The 24,417-nt window shown below is 48.6% G+C and overlaps 2 protein-coding genes across 2 annotated transcripts in view; one reads left to right on the top strand and one right to left on the bottom strand.

Moving 5' to 3' along the window:
* The window catches only part of TLDC2 (TBC/LysM-associated domain containing 2), a 10,121-nt gene extending 241 nt beyond the window's left edge, over positions 1-9,880 (top strand). The window contains exons 2-6 of the mRNA XM_046678141.1: positions 1,138-1,296; positions 1,812-1,964; positions 3,726-3,821; positions 8,700-8,773; positions 9,745-9,880. Of these exons, the coding sequence (XP_046534097.1) occupies positions 1,138-1,296; positions 1,812-1,964; positions 3,726-3,821; positions 8,700-8,773; positions 9,745-9,880 (618 nt within the window). The remainder of the gene's footprint in view (positions 1-1,137; positions 1,297-1,811; positions 1,965-3,725; positions 3,822-8,699; positions 8,774-9,744) is intronic.
* Positions 9,881-11,159: 1,279 nt separating this feature from the next.
* Positions 11,160-24,417, bottom strand: part of SAMHD1 (SAM and HD domain containing deoxynucleoside triphosphate triphosphohydrolase 1) — a 51,957-nt gene continuing 38,699 nt past the window's right edge. The window contains exons 12-16 of the mRNA XM_046679812.1: positions 22,599-22,738; positions 21,682-21,777; positions 17,172-17,276; positions 16,478-16,615; positions 11,160-13,090 (exon numbers count right to left, since the gene is read on the bottom strand). Coding sequence (XP_046535768.1) covers positions 12,959-13,090; positions 16,478-16,615; positions 17,172-17,276; positions 21,682-21,777; positions 22,599-22,738 — 611 coding nt within the window. The 3' untranslated portion in view covers positions 11,160-12,958. The remainder of the gene's footprint in view (positions 13,091-16,477; positions 16,616-17,171; positions 17,277-21,681; positions 21,778-22,598; positions 22,739-24,417) is intronic.

Below are 24,417 nucleotides of genomic sequence, written 5' to 3' on the forward strand. Positions count from 1 at the left end.
TCCAGCTGGCCTGGGGTTCAGAGCGAGGACTGACTCAGGACCAAGGCCCCATGGTCCTGAGACCCTCAAGGAGGACAGACTCATGTCTCTGTCCCTTCCTCCCTGGAGTGGGTGCCAGATGGAGCTGTGTCCGAAGTCCCGCACAGCTAGGAGCCTCTCCTTAGGCCTGAACCTGGGGAACAGGAAATGGTGTCCTGTTCATCTGTGAGCCTCGAGAAGCTCTCTCCTTGCTATGACAAGTCCCCGAGTCATTGTGTGCAGTCGTGCACGTACACACACACACACTCACACACAGGCTCTGGGGGAGAGTGGAAGCTCAGTGGAATGAATGAATATACCAACATGCACACCCACTGACACACATGTATTCACACAATCACAACTCACACTCACAAACACATCAATAGGTGAACAGGCAAAGGTGCACTCCACACCCTCTCACACTGATCTGCCTACACAACTCTATTTCAGGCCAACACACACTTTCACACGGACACACACATATTTTACACAAGCCTGCACAAGCTCTCTCACCTGTGACTACACACATTTCACCGGCTGGCGGGGGAGCCTCTGGGCCTCATTCCCTTCCTTTGTAAAATGAGGGTAGTAAGAAGCAAATTCTTCTTAGGATTCTGGGGAAGATTCAGATTGTGCACGACGAGCAGTAGCACAGGCCTGGTCGAGAGTGCTGATCAATGTCAGCCATGATCGTTATTACTATGGCTGTTATCATCACTGTTATTTCGTGTGCAAACACACACAGTGGCAGCTCCCAGGACCCGGCTGCCACCTGCCCTGCTCTCCTGCCCCCAGGCTTAGAGCTCCATCCCTGGCACCCACTCTGGACCCAGAGCCGACAGGCAGACCAACCGCAGGGCCGACGGCCACATCTGAGGGGCACGTGTGCCTCGACCTGACCCTGAGCTGGCGGGGGCCGGGGAAGGGGTGGGCTGGGGCAGGGGCAGATTCTTGTCTGTCGTGGACACTTCCTGGCTGCCTCTGGCTGGGCCGGAAATTGCAGGGGTCTGGTGGGGGGTGGCGGTGATGAGGTGGGCGTGGATCTTGGGTTTGGGAGATATGGAAACTGGTGTCTCCTTGTCCTTCAACTCACCAGGCCTCTTCATGTGCTCACAGCCCAGCCAGGTGGAGGACGCTCTGTCTGCGGAGGCGGGTGAGGAAGAGGAAGAGGAAGAGGAGGAGACAGCCCCTGCCCCAGCTCCTGCTCCTGAAGAGCCCGCGGAGCCCTCGCTGGCAGAAGCCAGCCAGGTTCTGGGGGCCTCAGAGATCAGGCAGGTTCGAGCACAGCCCATGGCACAAGGATTTCAGCCCTGAGCCTGAGGGTCCTGCCCTCTTGCCCTGGCCCAGCCGGGGGCCAGGGACACGACGGCCGCTCCCGCTCTATTGCAAAGCTGGGTGGAGGGTGGGAGGATGAGGTGGGGGGATTAGAAGGAGGGATTCAGCATCTCGTCTGTTCTCCGGCCTCAAGGGGCCAAGATGACCAAGGGGAGAGAGACCCGAGAGAGACTGACCTGAGCTCAACTCTAGACTCTGCCACTTACTCCCCATGTGGGCTTTAGGCAACTTGCTTCACCTCCCTGGGCCTCAGTTTCCTCATCTGTAAAATGGGGACAATAATCCCTCTCTCCAGGGGCTACTGCTAATGGGCATGAAAGTCCCTTGGGAACAGTAAACTGCTGTGTAACCTGTGAAGCACCATGCCTGCGTGAGGGTCCTCTGAGACCCCAAGGATGTGGGGAAGGAGGGTGGGAGGAGCAGGATCCCTCGCTCACCTCTAGCCCTGTCCCCAGCTCAGCCTCCACCTCCCGCCAAGAGTCAGGGGCTATTCCTGGAGTCTGGCCTTCTGCACGTCGAGGGACGGCTTCAGCCTGCGGAGCCTGTACAGGCAGATGGAGGGCCACGGCGGGCCGGTGCTGCTGGTGCTGAGGGACCAGGATGGGCAGGTGAGCTGGGCCAGGCCCCAACCTGAGGCTCTGGGGGCCCCCAACCAGGTCCCAGCGGGTCCTGCCCCAGGGCAGCCTCAGGGACGAGAGGGCAGAGGTGATAGTCTAAGTCACCTGTACTGGACACTGATGATGACACTGAGACCTAGCCTGCTCTGAGCCATCTCCTCATTCATTCATTCCCCGATTCACTGATTCAATACATGTATATTAAGCACCTTCTGTGTGCCAGGTTAGATGTGGACCAGAGCAGGATTGAGACGGAGCCAGTTCCAGCCCTCTTGGAGCTAAATGCCGAATGGGGGGTGGGGCCAGATGTTAAGCAAATAATCATTCAACTGTAAATGTAAAACTGCATCTTTATCCTCAGAAGCACAAGAAACTGGGGAGGGATTTTAAGCAGAGGATCTACACCTGAACGATCGATCCTTTAGGTTTTGAAAACATCCCGCTGCAGGTGGGGAAAGAAGGGCTTGGAGAGTGACAGCAACCAGCAGGGACCTGCAGTGGGCACGCCTCAGCTCCAGCCCGTCTCTCCACTGGGGGCACTGCGGGCAGGCTCTCTAGGCAGGGGTGGGAGCTGGTCACCCGCTCTTCTGTGGCAGGAACAAGTCAGAGCTGGCAGAGATCTCAGGGGTCCCGGAGGAACCCCACTGGGGCAGGAGCCCCCTCCTCAAGGTGCCGATGGAGGGACTTCCTGCCTCAAGGCCAGGCAGTTCACCCATCTACATGGAGCCCCTTCCTTGGCAGAACACCGCTGACTGTGGGGGACGTTTCTCCTTCCGTTAAGACAAAACCTCCTCCCCGCAGCTGTCCCCCAGTGAGCCTGTCTCTGCCCCTCAGCATTGTTTGTAACAGTGGGAACCTGCAGTCCACCTCATGCTCCCATGAGGGGAAAATGACCAAGTCAAACTTGGTCCCTCTCCGTAGTGAAATATTAGGCAGGCAAGAAAAATGAGGTAGAACCATAGCCATTAAAAGTGTTAAGCTTTTGTTTTAGAGCAGGATATGAAAGGCACTCTGGGGACAACTGGAGAGAACGGAATATGAACTGGATCTAGATAATACTATGGATTGCTGTTAATTTTCTTAGGTGAGATGACAGTATTGTGGTGACAGAAGAGAAAGTCCCCATTCTCAGAGGCTGAACTATTTAGGGGTGAAAAGTCATAATATCAGCAACTGACTTTCAAATGAAACAGAAAAAAAAGAGAAAGCAAATGTGGCGAGGACGGTACAGTTGAGAGTCTGCGTGGAGGGTACCGACCGTGCTCTAACTCTCCTGTGTGTTTGAATTTCTGTAAAGAAAAGTGGGGAGGAAGCAGCTTACAAAACAGAGGCGCTACAGGGTCTCACTCTTGGTATCAGAATACTCACACTGGCATTCAACAGACGTGGGAAGGAGATGCACCAAAATGTTAAGAATAGGTTTCCTGGGAAGGAAGAGGGGGATTTGGGGTAGCTTTATTTTTTCTTTCTGCTTGTCTATAACTTCCAATGTTTTTCTATGAGGATTACTTGCATAAAATAAGTACATTTAAGAAAAAGTAAGAGAACACCAGCAGGAGCTTGTCCTTGGGGAATGTTACAGGAAAAGTCGCACGCTGGTGGGCGCATGGGGGCCTCCTCATCCCCCAGCTCTGCCCCAGGCTCCCCAGGCGCCCCTCCGGGATGAGCCTGTATCACCAAGCCCGGAGAGTGGAGTTGCCAGAGGACCTCCAACTCCCTTCCAGCTGCAAACTGCTTTCTTCTGCTTTCCAGATGTTTGGGGCCTTCTCCTCCTCAGCTATTCGACTCAGCAAAGGCTTCTACGGTACTGGAGAGACATTCCTCTTCTCCTTCTCCCCACAGCTGAAGGTGATATTCCCAACCTTCCCCTGGGGGGGCAGGGGAGGAAAGTGGGGTTTATGACAAAGATCCTGGGGTCCCAGTGGCCCCCACCTCCATACTGCCTGCTGGGGGTGTCTGATGTCCTTCCATCTTTCCGCAAAGGGAATGTGACAGGGCAGTGGTGGGTGGAGCATCCCCCTTGGCCTGCCCATCTTCATTTTTACAAATGCTCAGGAGGTCCCCGGCAACCACTGACGGGCTCTGAGGGGAGGAGGGATGTTGCTCACCCGCCACAGGCTAGAAAGGCAAGATGGGTCCAACTGCAGGTAGACCTGTGGGCATAGGGGTAGGAAGATGAAGACGGACACATCCAATGGCTTCGATTTTCTTAGGGAGTATGGGGTGAGGTTATCAGCTAAGAGTGAGGACGGGGGAGAGGGTGTGAAGGTTGAGGGGAGTGAAGGCATCACTCATCACGGGGAGCGGAAAGGGAAGCCTAGAAAACTAGAGAAAGGACAGCTGGCAGCGCTGGTTGTGGGCTGAGAGTGAGAGTTCAACGGCAAGCCGGGCACTGGGGCGTGCGCTTTCCTCCTGCCACACTCAGCTCGTGGGGTTCAGGCACGGAGTGGGGGGGGAGCGCGCATCCAGGACACGGGGGAGGGGCGTGGACAGGGGGAGATAGAGAGGGGTTTGCCAAGCAGGTTTAAGAGAGGGAGAGAGGGAAATGGAGGCTGAAGGGAGTGGAAACATAAAATGGGCCATAGACCCTAGACCAAACAAGGCGGGGAGGGGAGCCAGAGGGGGGCTGAGGGATGGGAGACAAAAATGGAAGCAGCAGATGAGAGGCTGGCTTGAGGTCAGAGACTCGGAGCAGTGACCCCAGCTGGGCAGCGTGTTGGAACACAAGATACAGAGACAGGGACGCTTGAAACAGAGGGCTGAGGACAAATCCTGGGTGTGACCCTGGGGGACAGTGGCTGAGGTGGGTGTAAGGAAACCCACTGGAGAGGATGAGGAGGGGAGCTGAGGAGCAGGCGTTGAGGGGCTACGTTGGGCGGGTCCATGTGGACGGTGAAGTTCACCGAGGACAGTGACAGGAACTGGGAAGGAGGGGAGGACGGCGAGCTAGAGCTCGAGTCTCTGATTAATGACCATTGGTGACTAGGAGACGGATGAGAGACAGGGACAGGTACACTCAGATGGCACCAGCTGCCAGGCAGTGGGGCTTCTAAAGGAGGGAGGAGAACAGTCCCAAACATCTCCCATCTAAAGCTTTTGCTTCTCTAGGCCATTTACTGAATAAAAGCACTGAGCGCATGCTTGGCACGCAGCAGACTGCCTTTACTACTATAAAAATAACGGCAGCTGACACGGACCAGTTTGCTGCCTGCCAGGCGCTGTTCTGAGACTTTCACAAATTAGAGCCTTTAATCATCACAACAACCCAATGAGGTACACACTATTGTCGGCCCCATCTTACAGGAGAGGAAACCGAGGCACAGAGAGGCTGAGAACCTTGCCCAAGCTCACAGAGCTAAATCAGTGGTGAGGATGAGATGGGGAAACAGACCCTGGAGCTGGAATGCAGCCCCAGCACTACCCCACCCCTCTAAATGACAAAAGGTCCCTGCCTAGAGGTGCTCCCAGGTTGGGAGAGGACAGCTGATCACATATAGAGTAATAAGAGCTGTGGGAGAAGTGTGAGGAGGAGCACCTAGATCAAATGGGGGTGCGGAGATCAAGGGAGACTTCCTGGAGGAGGAGCTTCTTGAGCTGGGTCTTGATGGACAATCAGAGGATCCCCAGGTGATGAAGGGTGCAGGGAGCAGTCTTCCTGGAGCATGTGGAAGGCACAGAAACTGGTGAGAAGCGGCCTGTGTAGGAACCCAATAGATGGGGCTGTCGGGGGGGATAGTCAGAGTGTGTGAGGGAGGGCGTAGCCCTCTGCACTGGCACGCGTGCCCTCAAGAAGTATTTGTTCAATGGATGAAGAACTAGTTCCTAGTTCTTGGTTTGGTGTTAGAGACCCCCCCCTCTCCAATGCACAGAGCCAGACACCCACAGATACATCCAGCCACACAATCGTCTGGTCACACGACAAGGTCACAAGGAGCAAAACACAGCGCTGTTGCATTGCTTCCGATGGCCAGCCTGGCAGTCTTATCAGGAAACAGGAAAGGGGCCAGTTATTCATGGTGAACCCATGCTGGATACGAGTCACCCCCACTTGCCTTCCTCAATTTACATACTAGAATTCTGAAATTCTAGAATTTTCCTCCTACTGCACTGAAAATTCTTGGACAGGATCTTTTGCTGGTTCCTCCTCATCTTCCCTGCTTTCTAATGTCAGAGGGTCCCAGAGCTCAGTTTTTGGTTCTCGTCTCTTCTCTGACTACCCTTGTTTCCTTCGAGGTCTAGTCCACTCTCAGAGCTTTCCCTGCTGTCTGTGTGCTGATGGCCCTTCCCCTGGGCTCCAAACTCACATATGTCCAACCGCCACCCACTGTCACCACTTGGATCCCAACCATGGCATTTCAAGCCTCACATGGCCGAAGCTGAGCTCCTGACTGTGCCCCACAAAATCCGCTCCTCCCGCCATCTTCCCCAGCAGGGCCAATGACACCTCTATCTTTCCTGCTGCTGAGACCGAAATTTTGGAGTCCTTCTTAACTCCTCTCTTTCTTTCACACCCTACATCTGAGCTGTCAATGAATCCTGACAGCTCTGCCTTCTCTTTCTATCTATATCCAGAACCACTTCTCACCATGCCCGTGGCGGTTGCCCTGGCTCAGGCCACCATCATTACTGCCTGTCTCTCTGCTTCCACCTTCAGTCATCACGGTAGCTGCAGTGATCATTTTAAAAGTTACGTCAAAGCATGTCACTCCTTGGCTCTGAGCTGCCAATGGTTTCTTTTCTCACTCAGAGAAAAGCCGAAGTCTTTACAATAACCTACAAGTCCCTATCTATATCTTCTGGCCTCTCTCTGATGTCGTTTCTTGATACTTTTCCCCTCCCTCCCTCTGCTGTAGCTACACTGACCTCTGAGCTAGTCCTCAAACATGCAGGCCTGCTCCTGCCTCAGGGCCTTTGCACGTGTTATTCTGCTTAGAATGCTTTTCACTGGATCTCCACATGGCTCAGTTCTCACCTCCTTCAGGACTCTGCTCAAATGTCACCATCTCGGTGAGGTGCTCCCTGACCACCTGATTTAAATTTACAACACCCCACCCCCTGGAAACCCCATGGCCCTTCTCTACTTCTTTCTCCTGAGCATCACCACCTAACATACTATTTCTTTTACTGATTTATCTGCCTCTTCCCACTAGACTGGGAGTCCCATGAGGCAGGAATTTTTGTCTGTTTGACTCAGTGCCCAAAACAGTGCTAAATGCTAAAATTTTTTTGAATGAAATAAATGATTTTTTCAGGGGATCACTCTCTCTCTTCCCAGCCTATCATTATGGAATCTCATCTTTTCAAAAGTTGGTTGATTTTCACCCATCTTTGGTCTTCTGGCGCCTCTTGCGTTCTTCGTGAATTCCCAGCAGTTCCTCCATCGCTATTCCGAGCAGCACCATAAATGCGGCCTTAATATCTTCTGCAGCAACGCGTTTCTTACTCCGTCAGGGTTGAAGGTCGTGTTCCTGGATGAAAATGGAGGAGGAGCTAAACGGGTCCGTCTTCTCGAGGTCACTTGTTAATATTATCTCATCTCTTCTGAGCCCAGGGCTTATCTTTTATTAGTCCATTTTCTTGCTAAAAATCCTTTGGTTGCTCACAGCTTTTTTTTGCAACTAATGACAGACAATAATATACTTTACTCTTGTGGCCCTTTAAAAGTCTTTTTACGAGCTAAATTGACTCTTGAATAATTTATTCATTCAACAAACATCTATATCCCATGCCAAGAATACAGCCAGGGATCAAGACGGCCCTCACAGAGCTTCCATGTCAGAGGGGCAGACAGTGACACGTTGGCGCACGAACGGGTCACCTCAGAGTGGTGAACGCCGAGGAGAAGGAAACAGGGCCTGGGAGGAAGGGCACTTTAGATGGGGTGGTCCAGGAAGTTTCTCTGAAAGGACAGCTGGGCTGAAAGAGGAGAGGGGGGCCATTTGAGGATGTGGAGGAAGAGCATTCTGGGCAGAGGGAGCGGCAGGCAGGAAGGTGCTAAAGCAGGAACAGCTTTGGGCGTCCCGGGGAGAGAAAGGCCAGTGCAGCCAAAGTCAGTCAATGAGGGAGAGGCCAGAGAGAGAGTCAGGGGTCAGAGCAGGTGGGCTTTCGGCCACAGTGAGGAGTCGGATTTTATTCCCTTCACAATGGGAAGCCACCGGGGGCTTTTAGGCAGAGGAGTGATAATGTCCGACTGGACTCTGAACGGCTCACATGGGTCTTGGGGCTGAGGGGCTGTGGGCAGGAGGCAGAGGAGGCCGGATCTGTCAGGAGGCGGTGATCCAGCGCAGGGACGGTGGTGTGGACTGGGGGGCAGGAGTGAGTGTAGACGAACAGGACAGGAATGGTGGCGTGGGGGTGTCTCTCTGGAGTGGGGCCTGCAGGACTAGCTGAGGAGCTGGGTGTGGGGCCACGCTGGGATCAGGCAGGCCTGGTGTCACCTCGGAGAGGGATGAGGTACTTAACGGCAGAATCAGGGCCTCCCCTCCTCCCTCCAGCTCTGGGAGCAGGAGGCCGCACAGGGTGCTGGTCTGTTCCTAGAGCAGAGGGGCTTTGGGGTTGTTGGAATTCAGACTGGAGGACACACACGAGCTCCGGGGAGACTGGAAAGAAATCTCCAGCCCAGGATGTTCTGTTCCCTCCACAACACTGCCACCTAGTGGCGTACACTCAACCTGCAAGGGCAGGACTCACTCGCCCAGTAACCGGAGCCTTTTCCTGCCACCCCAGGTCTTCAAGTGGACGGGAAGCAACTCTTTCTTTGTGAAAGGAGACTTGGATTCACTGATGATGGGCAGCGGCAGGTGCGTGTCCCGGTCCTCCCTGGGCCTCAGGTGGTCTGTGTTCTGGTCCCTTCTCCTGTCTGGAAATGTTGGGCCCGGCTGCCGCAGACCAGATGGGGAGACTGGTGGTCCACTCTCAGGCCTCTGCCTTCACCGCCCCAGGATGCTGCTCTGGCCAACCCCCTCACCCGGGCTCTGAGTCAACGCCGAGGGGAAAGGATGGGGTGAACTCTCCCCTAGAGCGTCTACAGTTGGTGACAGCTTAGTCTGAGTTTATGTAACTTTAGGAACAGCATTCCACATGGCTGGATGAAGCTGGAGTCAAGGGATGGGCAAGCCCCAGATTTACCCATCAGCCCCGTAACCCCAGGGAACATAACTCATTGGAGGAGGCCGGGCGTCAGCCCAGAGCCCTGTCCACGTGTGCTGGGGGACGGGAGGTGCAGAACTGGGAAGAATAGGTTAGTCTCGCCCCTGGTGTGACCTGCAAATTCAGGCAGAATCAACCTTATCCTGAGGGCAAGGATGAAGGCATTGCTGATTAGCACCAAAGCCTCCACTGAGGGTCAGCTGTTGCTGACCTGCAGCAACCCTCTTCCCAGCTCCAGCCTCGTCTGCTGTCAAATGAGGGGACTGGGATGGACGAAGGATGCTCTCTGAAGTGTTCTGGGCCGAGTCCGCACCTGTGAGAGTCATTCTTTCTGTGACACATGGCCATCTTAAAAACGTCCCAAATGTCCTAAAGGTGGATTGTGTTGATGGTTGCACCACTGTATATGTTTATTAAAATCAATAAACTCTAGAAAGAAAGTGCTCTAAGCCCTGTGGGGAACAGAGGTGGAGTTCCCAACAATTCAGGATAAATCAGTCTAAAGGAAGATGAAACAGGCAAAATGGGGCTATGGTCACGTTGTGGCCAAGGGCTGATGGTGTGGATCTGGACGGTCCCAATGCCCAGGAGTGAGCTGTGCTGACTTTCCTCTTCTCTTTAGTGGCCACTTTGGGCTGTGGTTGGATGGAGACCTGTACCACGGGGGAAGCCACCCCTGTGCCACCTTCAATAATGAGGTGCTGGCCCGGCAGGAGCAGTTCTGCATCAAGGAGCTGGAGGCCTGGGTTCTGAGCTGATACCCCCATGGTGGGCAGCCTCCTGAGGCTACAGGAGCTCGGATCTGCTCGTGGGTGCCATCTAGGCCTCCCTTGCATAGGGCAGCCCATTCTGTCTGGAACACGGATGGTGACGTGGCCTAGTGCTTGCTGACTGTGGCTGTGAGGCAGCCTCCCAGTGGCCTGGGGACCCAAGACAGGCATGGAGGCAGGCAACGTTCTCCTGGAAAGGTAACTTTGAAGGAGTGAAAGATATTTACTCCAGCCGAGCTGCGCAAAGTCCCTTGTGAAAATTATCTTTTTAGAAATTAGATGTGTTTATTGTAGAAAAACCAGAAGACATAAAAAAAATTAAAATTGCCTAAAATTCAACCACCCCCCAAAACACTAACATTTTCATGTATATTCTCCCAATTTTCCATGGAGATAGATATATATATATATACCTCTTACAAAAATGGGAGTCTAGGGACAAGCCCGGTGGCGCAGGGGTTAAGTTCGCACGTTCTGCTTCTTGGCGGCCCGGGGTTCGCCAGTTCGGATCCCGGGTGCGGACATGGCACCGCTTGGCACACCATGCTGTGGTGGGCATCCCACATATAAAGTAGAGGAAGATGGGCACGATGTTAGCTCAGGGCTAATCTTCCTCAGCAAAAAAGAGGAGGACTGGCAGTAGTTAGCTCAGGGCTAATCTTCAAAAAAAAAAAAAAAAAAAGAAAAAAGAAAAGAAAGGGAGTCTAGAGCATATGTTTTGGAAATTGTTTTAACTTAAAGAATACTGTCAAACTAGACACCTAGACTCAACCAGTGAAACTTTTAATAAGGACTCTAGGAGACCACCGAGGGCTTTCTGTCTGCCACCAGCGTGACAGCTGCTTGCAGATCTCTTATTTAATTTCACGAGGAAGATATGAAAGCAGCAAATGAACAATACGCTTATCTGGACAAAGTTGAAACTCCGTAGATGGGAACCTCAGGAAGGTTAAGAGAGAAGGCGGCTCTCCTTTCTGGCACAACAGGAGCTCAGAAAACTAAGAGAATCCCACATTCCCTCCTACGCTAGTGCCTACCTCCTGCCAGATGGAAAAGATTCTTTATTCTGCCATTACTTGCCATTATTGAATGAGGAAAACCAAATAGCTTAGGCCCCGTTAAGACCAGCCCCTCTCTCACAGAGCCAGCATCGCGTTGAGGTACTAAGAAACATCTGAGTAGATTCCCAGACACATTTCCTTTGCACAAAAGGGTCAACACTGGACACGCAGGTGTGAGAGAAAGTCATTAAGGAAGACACCTCTGGTTTCCAGATGGACGAGGCTTTATTGCAGCTGTTCCCCCAACCCAAACGGAGTAACCCGTCACTTAAACTCGCAGTTCTGTTTACATTCTCAAGGCGACACCGTTCAGTAACTCTGGAGACTAAGCTGTTCAAGCCTTTGTTTTTATACAAATAGTGAAGATGTTTCTTAAGAAAAATGTAACCTTGTAAACCGCACAGGGTTCTCATAATTAAAACAGTTGCAAAGCGCGCAGAGTGCAGCTGCCTGATATGTAACAGAAGATGCCAACAAAATACATTCAAGTTGTTTCTCAGACAGCACAATGATACAATGTCGGGACACAAAATAGCAGAGTAAACCACAATGATTTAAAGGTAGGAGCTGCAGAAATAAAACAATCTTAGCAGAAAAAAATTACATTCTTGACCTTGGGTCTGGGCACACGAAAGCTGAGCCCTACAGTTCTCCCCACTGTATGCTCTGGAGGCACTGCTTTGACTCCAACTCCAGACTGTTCTTGGCGAATTTCTGTAGAACTGGGGATGTTTGGGGGGAAGCGGGGGCTGCCCTGGGCACAGGAACAGTGCTCAGCCACAGAGGTGCCCACTCCACTGCTGGAGGTAAAGAGCAGGTGCTGGGGACATCAAGTTACAAAGGGGAGCCTGGAATTCACTGGGTTCACTCATCTCGGCAGAGCAGCTCAGTCTTTGCTCCAAAGCCATAAAATGGACAGTCCCAGCTCTGAGTGGCCCCAAGGATGGCTGCCATGACGGCCTCTGATCAGTTCACAGGGGCTGCAGAGAGCTGCCTGAGGGGAGCCGCCTCCTCCAGGCTGGGCAGGGGTAAAGCCCTAGGGACCTGGCAGTGAATATTCCGGAGAAAAACTGCCCAGTCTGGAGCCCAGGCTGACCCCGAGAGCAGCCTGGTTTGGGGGTCCCTCTGTCACTAGTGGAGGGGTCTCCTCAAAGGTAGCTTTATGTCCCGCTTCAGAGGAGGCCACAGCCCTCAGATCTTTTCAGTAAAGTAATCAGGCCTCTCACCGAAGAGCTGGAACCAACTCTGGCCCTCATCCCCTCCTGTTTGCCCCAACCTGGCTGAAGGGCTGGGGGAAGCTGCCTTTCATTGACGCTGAGCTCACCCAGGAGAGCTGTCCTCAAATTCAGGGTGACGGGCACCTTCTCAGGGAGCCAGGGTGTTCTATTTTGTTTTTAACCCTGGCTGTTCATGACAATCCCAATTTCAAATTCCAATGTGCACCCTTGTCTCATTTCCAATTTTTTTTTTTTTAAAAACAATCATACGTCATAAGAGCTCAGAGTACATAAAAGAATTGTTATCCTAAGAAAATAGACTACTAAAGGAGAAGGCTTTCATTAATACTAAAAATAGGCAAGGTAATGCTTTTCATAGCATGTATAGCAAGACTTACCTAACACTTTTTTGTTTCTTTGAATAAAAATTACTTTGCTTCCCAGATAACAGAGTGGTGGTTCCCAGAGGGGAAGGGGTTGGGGGAGGACGGAACGGGTGAAGGAGGTCGAGTGTCTGGTGACGGACGGAAACTGGACTCGGTGTGAGCACAACGTAGTCCATGCAGATGTCGAATTATAAGGCTGCGCACCTGAAACCTCAGTAATGTTGTAAACCAGTGTTACCTCAAAAATAATTGCTTGGCCTCAGCATGTATGTACATTCAAAACATAGAATAAAAAGCACTAGTTGTCACTAAATTTGTAGAACTCTATGAGTGAATTCCCTAAATTAGTTAATTGTGTTGGGGAAGGGGAGAGGGTTTTTTGTAAACACCGACTGCAGACATTCACGAGTCATCCGGAAAAAGCCGGACTCTCAATCTGGATGCTTCTCGGATGCGAGCTGGACTCTGGGCTGAATCCGTGCAATTCCACTCCTTTTTTAGAGGTGTTATTAGTGGGGCTACAACATCTCCGTCCTGTCAAGGAGAAAAAAATTAGGAACAGAGAAAAGCTACCTTTCATCACTGTGCATGGAAGTCTCAGGTCCACACACCCTGTCTTGCAGATAGATGCCTCCAGACACGCCTGCGCTTGGGAAACAGATCATACACACGTCGTGCGCCTGGGTCAGGCTCAGCAGCTAAGAGCCTTCATGGCAAAGGCCACCAGACCTCTTCTCTTCACAGCCGGCCAGAGCAGCACACTGCTCGGGCCTCTCCCTTCACATTCATGGGACACAAACTCTGTCCTGTTTCTCCAGGAGAAAGAGGGGCTGCATGGACCCCTGCTTCTCTCTTGCCTCATCCCCCCTCTAACAAAGGGCCCTGGTCTGCAAAATGGCAAGAAGGGGAAGGACGGTATGCACCTGCAGAACTTGAACTTTGCTCTGCAATCAAAGCTATAACTTTGGTCCATCAGCATAGACTCCACCCAAAATAGGGACGGTCTCAAAGTGAACTGACGCTCTGACTTGAAAGCAGAGCGTAAGAAGCCAGGCTCTCTGACACCTGAGTCTATTATCTAAACCATTCCTGAACCTGTGGAGAGATTCTCTCAGGTTATGTGGGGCTATCAGATCTTTGAGAGCCTTTATTGCACTAGGGACATAATTTTGTGGTAGATGTTGTGCTCCTCATTTGCCTATTTGCTCTCAGATCCACTCTTTTTTTCTTTTTCTTTTTTTGGTGAGGAAGATTGGCCCTGGGCTAACACCTGTTGCCAATCTTCCTTTTTTTTTTTTTTCCCTCCCCGAACCTCCAGTACATAGTTGTATATCCTAGTTACAGGTCATTCTAGTTCCTCTATGTGGGATGCCACCACAGCATGGCCTGACAAGCGATGTATAGGTCTGCCTAGGATCCGAACTGGTAAACCCTGGGCCACCGAAGCAGAGCACATGAACTTAACCAGTCAGCCACGGGGCTGGCCCCTCAGATCCACTCTTGACCCTTCCTCTGTTCTACTCTGTATAACAGGAGCTGCCCTTGTAAACTACATTTCCCAGGCTGGTGCCCACTGGTTTCCACTTAGGTTTGGCCAGTGGGAGGCGCTGGAGGGAGACTGGAAGAGGAGGGCAGAGGAGCCAGGGTCTTTCTCCCCTCACCCCTCTGGCACAGGCAGCAGTGGGCGTGACTCCTCTGTGGCTCTAGCTTCTGCAGGTGGCCCAGCACCTGGGCTCCCTCGGTCCTTCCTTCCCCAGAAGTGGGAGCAGCTTGCTTCTGTTGTCTCACTGTCCTGTTTGCTCACTTAGCTCTGCCAAAACTTCTGCACCTCGTCCCTCATGTCAGATTTCTTCTGCTGAACTACAGCAGATCTGACCTGATAGAGCCATTGAAAGCAGCCGTTCAACTGTCATGATACTCATATTCAGAAGACCCCTCTATCTCAAAGTCAACATTATTTGTATTCAAACTCATCTCTATTTCTACCAACTTCCTTATTTCTACCCATTCTAATTTCAACCAGAGTGAACTGTATAAATGGAAACTTGACTGTGTCAGCTTCCTGCTTAGAACACTTCAATGGATCCCACTGATCCTGGCTCACAAGACTGGGCACGATGCCCCAGACCCCTCCCCTAAGCGCATCAAGTCCCCTCTCTTCTCTGGCCTCCTCCTCTCTCCCTTCTCTCCATCCTGTGGGTCTTGGCCCCTGACTCCTTAAATAAGCTTTTTCCAACCAACCAAGTCTGGCTTAAACCCACCCCCTTCTGCTCGTCTGAGACTCTGCAGACACTGCCCCCTCCCAAAGCACTGACCATGCTCTGTCATTGTCATTTATTTGGGGGTCTCTTATCCTTGGCGAGAGTGAGATCCGTAGGAACTCCGTCTGTCTCAGGTGCTGTGCCATCCCTGTGTAGCTAATACACGGCCTGGCACCAATACTCACTCCATGAGTGAGTGTATCCAGACTTAAGGCGGTTATGCCGCATGGTGACCTTACTAGCCTCTCGTCTCTCTGCTTCCAGTCTCTCCAAGTCCCGATCCATCTCCCGCTAGTTTGCTTTCTTTCTTCCTGGGTGTTTAGTTTCCTTAGCTGCTACAATACCCAAGACAGACGTATTTCCTTATTCCCATGGGTCTCACTCTAGTTGGAGACAACAAACACGGAAGTAAATGGTGATTACAGCTGCAGGCTAAGTCTCGAATTCTCTTGATGACTCCCTCCCCACTGTATGTAAGAAAAAATCTTTCTTGGCCAGTTATCCAAGGTTCTCCATAATCTAGCCTACTCTCCCATTTACTTTCTCCCCACTCAACAATAAGAATCTTCTACTCCAGTCAGCAGGTCTCCTCATGGGCCCCCAAACACACTCATCTGGTTCTAGTTTCTTGCCTTTGTCTTGCTCCCATTGCCAAAAATGTCCACCTTTCTCTCTGCTACTCATGCAAACACAACCTGGCCTTCTGGGGACCTTTCTCTCTGCTACTCATGCAAACACAACCTGGCCTTCTGGACCTTTCTCTCTGCTACTCATCCAAACACAACCTGGCCTTCTGGACCTGGCAGAGCCCTCCCTCCTCCGGATGCTCTTCCGGCAGCTCTCCCAGCTCTGAATCCCCCAGAACTCACCTGTACCCCTCCTTCTGGCACCTGATAAAGCACCGACGTGCCAGGCTACTCTGTCACAGCTGACCTTTCGTTTTTCTTTCCTTCAGCACCCAACACACAGGGAAAAAGGCAGCTATGGTGCTGAGAGAGAGAGTACTAGACTAGGAAGTAGATGCTGTTTCCCACCTGCCTGCCAATTATACTCACTCAGTCGGTCAACAAATATAGATTGGTCACTTTCTCTGTGCCAAGCACCTACTATGTGTGGGCCAATAGGGGACAATTTTAACAATATTCTCTATAACACTGGCAACTGTGGCTTGGCTCCTCTTCCCTTCCATTCTCTTATTCTAGAGAACTGAAATAGTTTACAGGATCAGGAACACTGAGTTTGAAATAGCAAGTTAGAAAACTTATTGGTTATATGCGGCCTTGAACGAGTTGACTACTCAGCTTTGGAACCTTCTCTGAAAGACGAGGACACTGAGCCACTTCCCAAGGTCACTGGGAGGACTGGAGGAGACAGCTGGTGAGGACGTTATGAAGTACTGTTCACACGTTCACCATTTGAGACTTTTAATATTAGGACAATGACAGAGTCCCCACTCACGATTGGTGGAGGAAGAAATCACTGGTTGAGATAGATTCAGACATGTTAAAAGGAAAGCTTAAAGTGGAAAAACTTTTTTTAAAAACCATAACCAAAGGACTATAATTTAAATGAGAACTTTTCAGAGGGAAATAGGGATCTCTTTTGGGTTTTACTTAAAAATTAAAAAAAATTGTGCAAAGCACGTGAATGAGCCACCTACCTGCGGCTTGGTGAAATTCCTGACTAAGCACCATTGGACGAAATGCTGTCGTGCGGCGAACAGACTCTTGGCGTCCGTCTTCTTGCAGTACACTCGGATCAGCTGCTCGGCGAATTTCTCTGGCAAAAGTTGTGAAACCTTTTCAAAGAAGAAAAGACTTCACTGTCACCTTGAATGCACACACTGGAGAGAGAGCAGCTGTCCCCAAGCTCCATCCCTGATGTTATGTTAAAGCCACCAGACTGTGTCATTCTTTTATCTCAATTACAATCCAAAGAAAATAATTCAAGGTAGTTGTCATATTGCAAAATGTCCCACAGTTTTACGTCAATTAATAAAAGACTAAAATTTTGTATTATATAATTGTATGTGGACTACAGAGTCTCATACAGAACATACGCAAATAAGCACATTTAACTTACATGCCTTCAACCACATAACACTCCCTTCCCACCAGATTTACAACCCAGCCTCTAAACCAAAAACAGCACTTTCGCCTGTGTTCAGCGAACGGGAAAAACTGGCAGTTAAGACAGTCTAGTCTACACAATACCAGGTAAACTTTAATTTTAAACATATGTTTTTTTTAACTGTACACATTGACTTTAGGACCTAATGTGCATATAAAATGCAAACTTATGATAAAAACTTGCCAAATGCCACTACAGTATATTTGTTTTACCGAAAGAGTTACCTGATTTTTAGTAATCATGATTGCTTTGCTGGGGTCACTCTTACAATAGAAGCGAACATGATCAATAGGATTCTTGTCTTCCATTCCATAATCCATGTTGATAACCTCAAGAAAAGCAGTAAGTGATCACTTACACAATGACAATGAGAATGGAATTCAGGCTTGTGGGGTACCACAGGGAATGGGGCCGAGCTCTCTGGACGTTCAGAAGTCAGAGCACTGCAAAGCTGCTCGCAGTGGAGTAAAAATAACTTGGTGCAGGACCCATAGGGGATTTGGCCCTGAAATGTGGGCAGGGGTGGGCATTTGTGCCTGCAACATAGGAGGGTATAAAGTCAACACCTGCTAGGTGACAGACCCCGAGGTAGGCACTGGAGATGCAGCAAGGACACCTGATACCTTCCCAGACCCCAGACCAGCAGCCTAGACAGAGGGTAGACCACAAAGATAAAGCAGTTATCTAACCACCTTTGTTATGGGAGCTACCAAGGAAAGCAGGTGGTTCTGTGACTCTTTGTAACCGGGGAACCCAGTAGTCTGGGGCTCCCAGGGAATGATTGGAAATGTTTTCCTGGGAAAGTAAGTGACTTTCCTAAGTGAGCAGGAATTAACCAGGCCCAGGTAGGAAAGAAAAGAATTCCAGGCAGAAGAAACAGCTCCGAGGCAGAGAGGATTCAAACTGTCTGCTGGGGTCAGTAACCCCGAAGTCACTAGTGATCTTGGTGAAAGCAGTTTTAGTAGAGTGAAGGCAACAGAAGAAAGGTGTAAGAGTAAATGAGGAATAACAAAGAGAAGACAACTCTTACAAGTTCGACTGTTAGGAAGTGCAAGAAAGAAGAATATTGGGAGGAATATAGTACCTAGGAAAGGTAAGGGGGGCAACTTCTCAATGAGTTTGACCCTAAAGAAGAGGAAAGGAGTGAAGAGGAGTGTGGTGCTTGTTCTTTTCTTTTCTTTTTTTATTTTGAGGAAGATTAGTCCAGAGCTAACATCTGCCACCAATCCTCCTCTTTTTTGCTGAGGAAGATTGGCCCTGAGCTAACACCCATGCCCATCTTCCTCTACTTTTCATATGTGGGATGCCTACCACAGCATGGCTTGATAAGCAGTGCCATGTCCGCACCCTGGATCCGAACTGGCAAACCCCGGGCCGCCGAAGCAGAGTGCATGAACTTAACTGCTGCGCCACTCAGCCGGCCCCTGTTATTTTCTTAAGATGAAAGTCTGTTTAACTGCTGATCGGAAAGTCAAAAAGAGAGCAGGGAGAACCGATACCATAAGGTTCCGCAGAAGTACTGAGACAAATGGCTCCACAGCTGCACTGCCCAATGTGGTAGCCACTAGCCACGTGTAGCTTTTAAATGTCAAGTCATTAAGATCAAATACAACAAAAAATTTGGTTCCTCGGTTGCAGTAGCCACATTTCAAGTGCTCGGTAGCCATGTCTGGCTAGTGGCTATCAAAACGGACAGCAGAGATACAGAACATTTCCATCTGCAAGAAAGTTCTATTGGACAGCCCTGCTCTAGAACACAAGTAGAAGGATTGCCCTTAGCCTCTGATAAGAAGAAAGACTGTTGCCCAGTGCACCACAGGGAGGGCTGCACACAGCTGCCGCTGGAGGCAGGCTTGCTTATTTGGTGGTGTGGGTTGAAGGCGTTCCTACTTAATGGCCCAGATTTTATCTCTGACATAAGAGCCAAAGTGGGGTTAGTCACTGAGGGTGAACACAGTTGGGGATGAGGAGCAGGGCTGAAGGTCTGAGAGGAGTGAAGATGGTTTGAAACAGTCATTATGGAGAGGCGGAGAATTGCACTAAGCTGGCCAGAAAGTCCAGAGGGCCCAGCTAGGGTTGGTGACCACAAGTTGTCATTCAGCCTTTTGCTAGGCAGATGCAAAGAAAGGCAAGGGAGTTGAGGGGAACTGCAGAGAATGACTGAGTGGATGGATCACAGAATCTAGGTTAGCTTGGGAGAGAAATAAAGATAGCAGGTCACTGACAAGCTGCGTGAGGAGACAACACACTGGGGGTCCTGATGAGCTAGGAAGAAGCAAATAAGGAAGAAAGTGGTTTGTGGACAGAGACGGGATGCTTAAATGAGTGATTTTTTAAAGGAAGGGTATTTTTGAATGTTGGTAAGGTTCAGAGTGTGATCGGCTGAGTGTTGGCTGCAGTGGAGGGGATGAGGTCACCGAGGATGAGGATGAAGAGACTACCGTTGGCCAGCCATGTGGACTATGGAGTCACTAAGGATAACGGCAGGAATTGGAGTAGGGAGGAAGGCTCTAAACCAAGAGGACAGTGGATGGTTTGAGAATGTCAGTCTCAGAGGAACAGAGACCCCGCACCGTCTTGAAGGGGCACCAGGGAGCAAGACGACTGATGCACAGGACGCTCTCCTGACCCCAAGGACTGTGCTTTTCCTGAAAGGACTGCGGGGGAATCAGGTTCTCAGGGATAGCCAGGCTGCAACAAAGCCAGAGAGTCAGCGAAGAGGCTGAGGATACACGGGAGTTTGTTAATTATGGAGTGGAATTCCAAAGGGCTCCACGGATAGGTTTGGGAGAATGGAGAATGGAAATGAAATAAGGGGAAAAAAATAGAGTAATGTGGTAACGATGGTACAGAAAAGAACAGATGATAAGAGGAGCTTATCCTGTGAGTGGTTACTGAAGAGAACCAGAGGTTTGGTGGCTAAATTGCCAGTAGCCTGTGAGAGAAAGGTGGACATTTGAGATTCAGCTGTGGTCTAGAAGAGAGACCAGGGGTCTCAGGACAGGCCAGCCCTCCCACTCTGTGTGGGTTCTTGGCTGTGACAGCTGCCGCGCATGTGCTGCATCCCTCCACCTGTGAGGGAGCAACTGCTCAGCGCTCCCCATGATCCCAGGGCTGGCGCTATCACAGGCCTCTCTCCTGGGTACTGTTTCACGTGGGGGGGACCCGATGCAGCCTTGACATTTTTACCCATCATGGGAAGGCATGAACATTAATCAAATTTTCAGGAATTTTTAGAAGCGTCACTAGCTCTTCAATATTTATTTCTTTGGCTTTAGAATAGGAATAAAAGGCAATCCTCATTTTCTCCATAATGTATAACTGGAAATTCCTCCTTAAGGCAGATTTGATAAAACAATTTTTTCCAGAAGGGCAATGTTATAGTAGTCTTAACCAAGGACTCAAGAGCAAAAAAGTAGCTACAGACCAACAATTATGAATCTTTAATTCTAAATAGTAAAATTATGTTTTACAGCCCAGGGATCATGGGGATGATGAAAATTTTTTTAACTTCAGACTATTATAATGCCACAATAAACATATTTGTACTTTTCTGCAAAATTGATTATCTCCTTAGGACAAATTCTTAAAATGAAATTGCTGGGTCAGTTAAAATTGACCTTAGTTTGGTCTCATTTCAATTTACACACTCATTTTCAAATACCTTTATTATCAGAAAACCTTAATTTTTTGTTCTTATAAATCTGATAGTCAAAACAATCTTTCACCACTGCATCAATTTGCCTTTAGGTTAAAAAGGTTAAACTTCTTTTCACCTACTGGCCATGTGCATGTTGTCTTCTATGCATGGCCACTTTAAGCATCTCTGATCCTATATCCATTAGGAGATTGCCCTTTGAGAGGAACCAGATGGAAGGCCAGAGGTTGACTAGGAGCAGCGCACCGTGCTGAGGGTGGTACGGTCTCCCAGGTAAAGTGCTGAGTGCAAGTGCAGACGCACGAGCGCCCAGGGAGAACATTCTGGAGAGTGAAGCCTTTCAGAGTCTCAGGAAGTCAGGATGTGAGATCCCTTTATTCTGGTGGAACTTCATCTAATGAAACAGGAAACTGCAACCTGATCTGCAGACCTGAGGCCCTTCAACACGCAACCAAGTGAACAGAAAGTGGGTCCAAGGGCAGTTCACTCGTGGTATCTCTTGGCTAAGAATGGTTATGGAGAAATTGCCCTTCGCTCAAAGATGCATCAAGAAGAAAACAACAAACAAGAGGCTTATGGAAAAAGATACATGGGGAAAATTGTCCTGAGATTTCAGAGGAGTAGAACTCTGAGAAGAATTTCCTATAGGAAGCATAAGAAAATGTGAGACAGCCATTTGACATGCTCATTAGGATACAAGAAGATACTATAGCCTCTATGAAAACAGGAGTCAAAAAGTCTTAACTGTTTCCTTTGTGTATGTGCAGGCAACTAAAAAAAATAATGGGCAGGCATTACTTTTGTGATCAAGAAAACATTAAAAAAAATCAATATATACAACGTTCTATTAATCACATGACCACAATTACATTAAAAATACTGACAACATGTCAAGGAAAATTTAAAAACTGATTAATGTTGGTTCTCTCTGTGACATCACAGGCGACTCTCTTCCTTACTCATACCTTTTTGTATTTTCCAAATTTTCCATAATGAACACGTACAACTTTTATAATGGGGAAGGGTTTCATCTGAAAAAAAACTTTACTTAATATATTATCAGGGTAACTACTTACATCCACTATGAAATCTTCAGCCTTCAGTTCAGCTTCTAGCAACACGTCCTTGGGTTTAGCACTGGCAACCTCTTTTGGAAGGCATTCATAGCTTTCCTAGAAAAGGTAAAATTCCTCATGTTAGAACCCCAGTTCTTCACCATTAAGTGTTTGTGCCACAAAGAGGCTCCCTCTCTGAAAAGGGCGCTTAACTAAGAAGACTAAGATAACTAAGAGATATACCAAACAAACAGATGTTAAAGGACGGCCTATGCCATCCTTTAATCAAATCACAATAGAGCAATTTTCACAACAGAATGACACATTTAAAAAAATGTGGCATTAACCTATTAGCAAAACAAGAGGAAGCAAAGAGTAACTCAAAGAAGTAATATGAGGCAGGGCGTGGTTATCAGTATGGCTCGTGTTAACTGGCTTTCTGGCCAAGAGAAAAGCCTTCAACAAGCAGGAGAGGAAAACAGGTGTCTGAACTAAATAAGACAGGCAATCGCCATCCGGGAGAACCTGATAAACTGAGAGAGAAGTGGGAGTTAAAAGCAGGTCCTCAGAGCCTCAATGAAGCTCATGCAGACACCTTATTCTGAGGCTCTTTTCCCATACACTGATTTTCTTGCCTTTGGATCTAGTCAAAATTTGTGGCCTCTCTCACTTCTGGGATGAGTAAAGGTTTGGAGTAAACTAGACTTGGCTTTGAATCCTGGGTCTCCGTGCTTCCATAGGCAAGTTATTGACTCTCTCCCAAGCCTCAGTTTCTTCATCTAAGGACAGGCCTAAGAACACTGCATTGATATGAAAATTAAATGGAGCGAATGTAAAGGGCTTAGCACAGAGCTGCTGTGGTACTGCGACGGGTTAATGGGTCCTCCCGAGGCACAAGGCCTTTCCCTGATGGGGATGTGCTTGAAAGCTCAACTTACCCTTTTAATCTTTGTTTGTCCCACTGGCTGAGTCTCACCCACATACTTGTATAGATTACGGTATTCAATTTTTTTTAAAATCTTTCGTGCTGCATCCAATTTGGGATCAGTAGAGTATAAAATCTCCAGAAAAATGTTATCTGCCAATTTGATGAAATTTCAGTTTATTAAAATAAAAAACAAAAACAAGATTTAAAAAGATGCATACCTTGCTATACTTCTGAAATGATTTCAAGCAGAAGTTTACAAATGTAGGCACACTATTATTTTAAGCTGTGAAAAAAGTTTTAAAAAGACTGAAGTGAATAAACCTTTGTAAAAATGTTCCAATCAATGTCTTGGATTTGCTTCAAGGTCGTCTAGTGAGTGGGAAAGGGCAGAGATGAAGTAAGATGGCACTAGAGTTGATGACTGAGGCTGGGTTACGGGGGCACGGGGGTGTATTAACTTCCTGTTGTTATATTTTGTTTTGTTTTTTGAGGAAGGTTAGCCCTGAGCTAACATCTGCCGCCAAGCCTCCTCTTTTCTGCTGAGGAAGACTGGCCCTGAGCTAACATCCATGCCCATCTTCCTCTACTTTATATGTGGGACGCCTACCACACCATGGCGTTCCAAGTGGTGCCATGTCCGCAGCCGGGATCCGAACTGGTGAACCCGGGGCCGCTGAAGCGGAAAGTGTGTGCTTAACCGCTGCGCCACCCGGCTGGCCCTGTTTTGTTTTAAAGAGAATGATACTTAAGGAATTACAAAATTATGTCTGAGATCTACTTCAAAATGGTCCAGTGTCTGACAGGAGTGAAGGGATGAAGCGAAATTGCTATGTGTTGATAATTGTTGAAGCTAAGTGATGTAAGCTTCCTTAACAGAAATTTTTTCAAGTTCCATTCCATGATGATAGCAGAAGGTAGGTTTTTTTCTCTTTTTTTCCTTCTCTTTTCTTTTTCCTCCAACTATTTATTTTGAAAAGTTTCAAAATAAAATATCCTTCACCTAAATTCATCAACTGTTAATGTCTTCCCACATATGCACACACTCTGTCTTTCTGTGTATGTACGCATGGAAACTTTTGAGGAAACATTTGAAAATTACAGACATTAAGACCCTTTACTCCTAAATACTTCAGCGTATCTCCCAAGAACAAGAATGTTCTCCTATATAATCACAATCAAGCCAAGAAATTTAACTCTGATATAAAAATATCTAACATATAGTCTATATTTGAATTTACTTAATTGTTCCAATAATGCAATTTATGGATTTTCGTTGCTGGATAGAGAAACCAATGAAGCATTATGGATGACATTAGTTGTCATGTTTTTTAGTCTCCTTTAATGTAGAACTATTCTAATTCCCTTGACTTCTTCTCTTTCATGATATTGCCATTTTGGAAAATTTCAGGCAGTCATTTTGTAAAATGTCCCACATTTGGAACTTGTCTGATTGTTTCTTCACCAATACATTCTCATTCAACACTGCTGTCAAGAACACTATATAACAGATGTGCCTGGCTCAACGCATCACGTAGGAATCACACAATGAACTTTGTTACCGTTATTGGTTATGTTAAGTTCCACTAGTTGGTTAAGGCAATAATCCCCAGCTTTCTCTGTTATAGACGTATTTTTCCCTTTGTAATTAACAAATAATCTGCAGGGTGATATTTGGAGACTGAATGATTACCCCAAAAAGTTTCCAACCAACAGTTTAGCATTCACTGACCTTTGACCGACTCAAATGTTGCATTTTGCAAAATGAGTTTTATTAAAATGCCTTTTTGTGGCAAAATAAAATATTAGCAGCCTTACGTCATTCACCTCCC

The sequence above is a fragment of the Equus quagga genome, chromosome 12, assembly GCF_021613505.1.
Source record: "Equus quagga isolate Etosha38 chromosome 12, UCLA_HA_Equagga_1.0, whole genome shotgun sequence".
Lineage (NCBI taxonomy): Eukaryota > Metazoa > Chordata > Mammalia > Perissodactyla > Equidae > Equus > Equus quagga.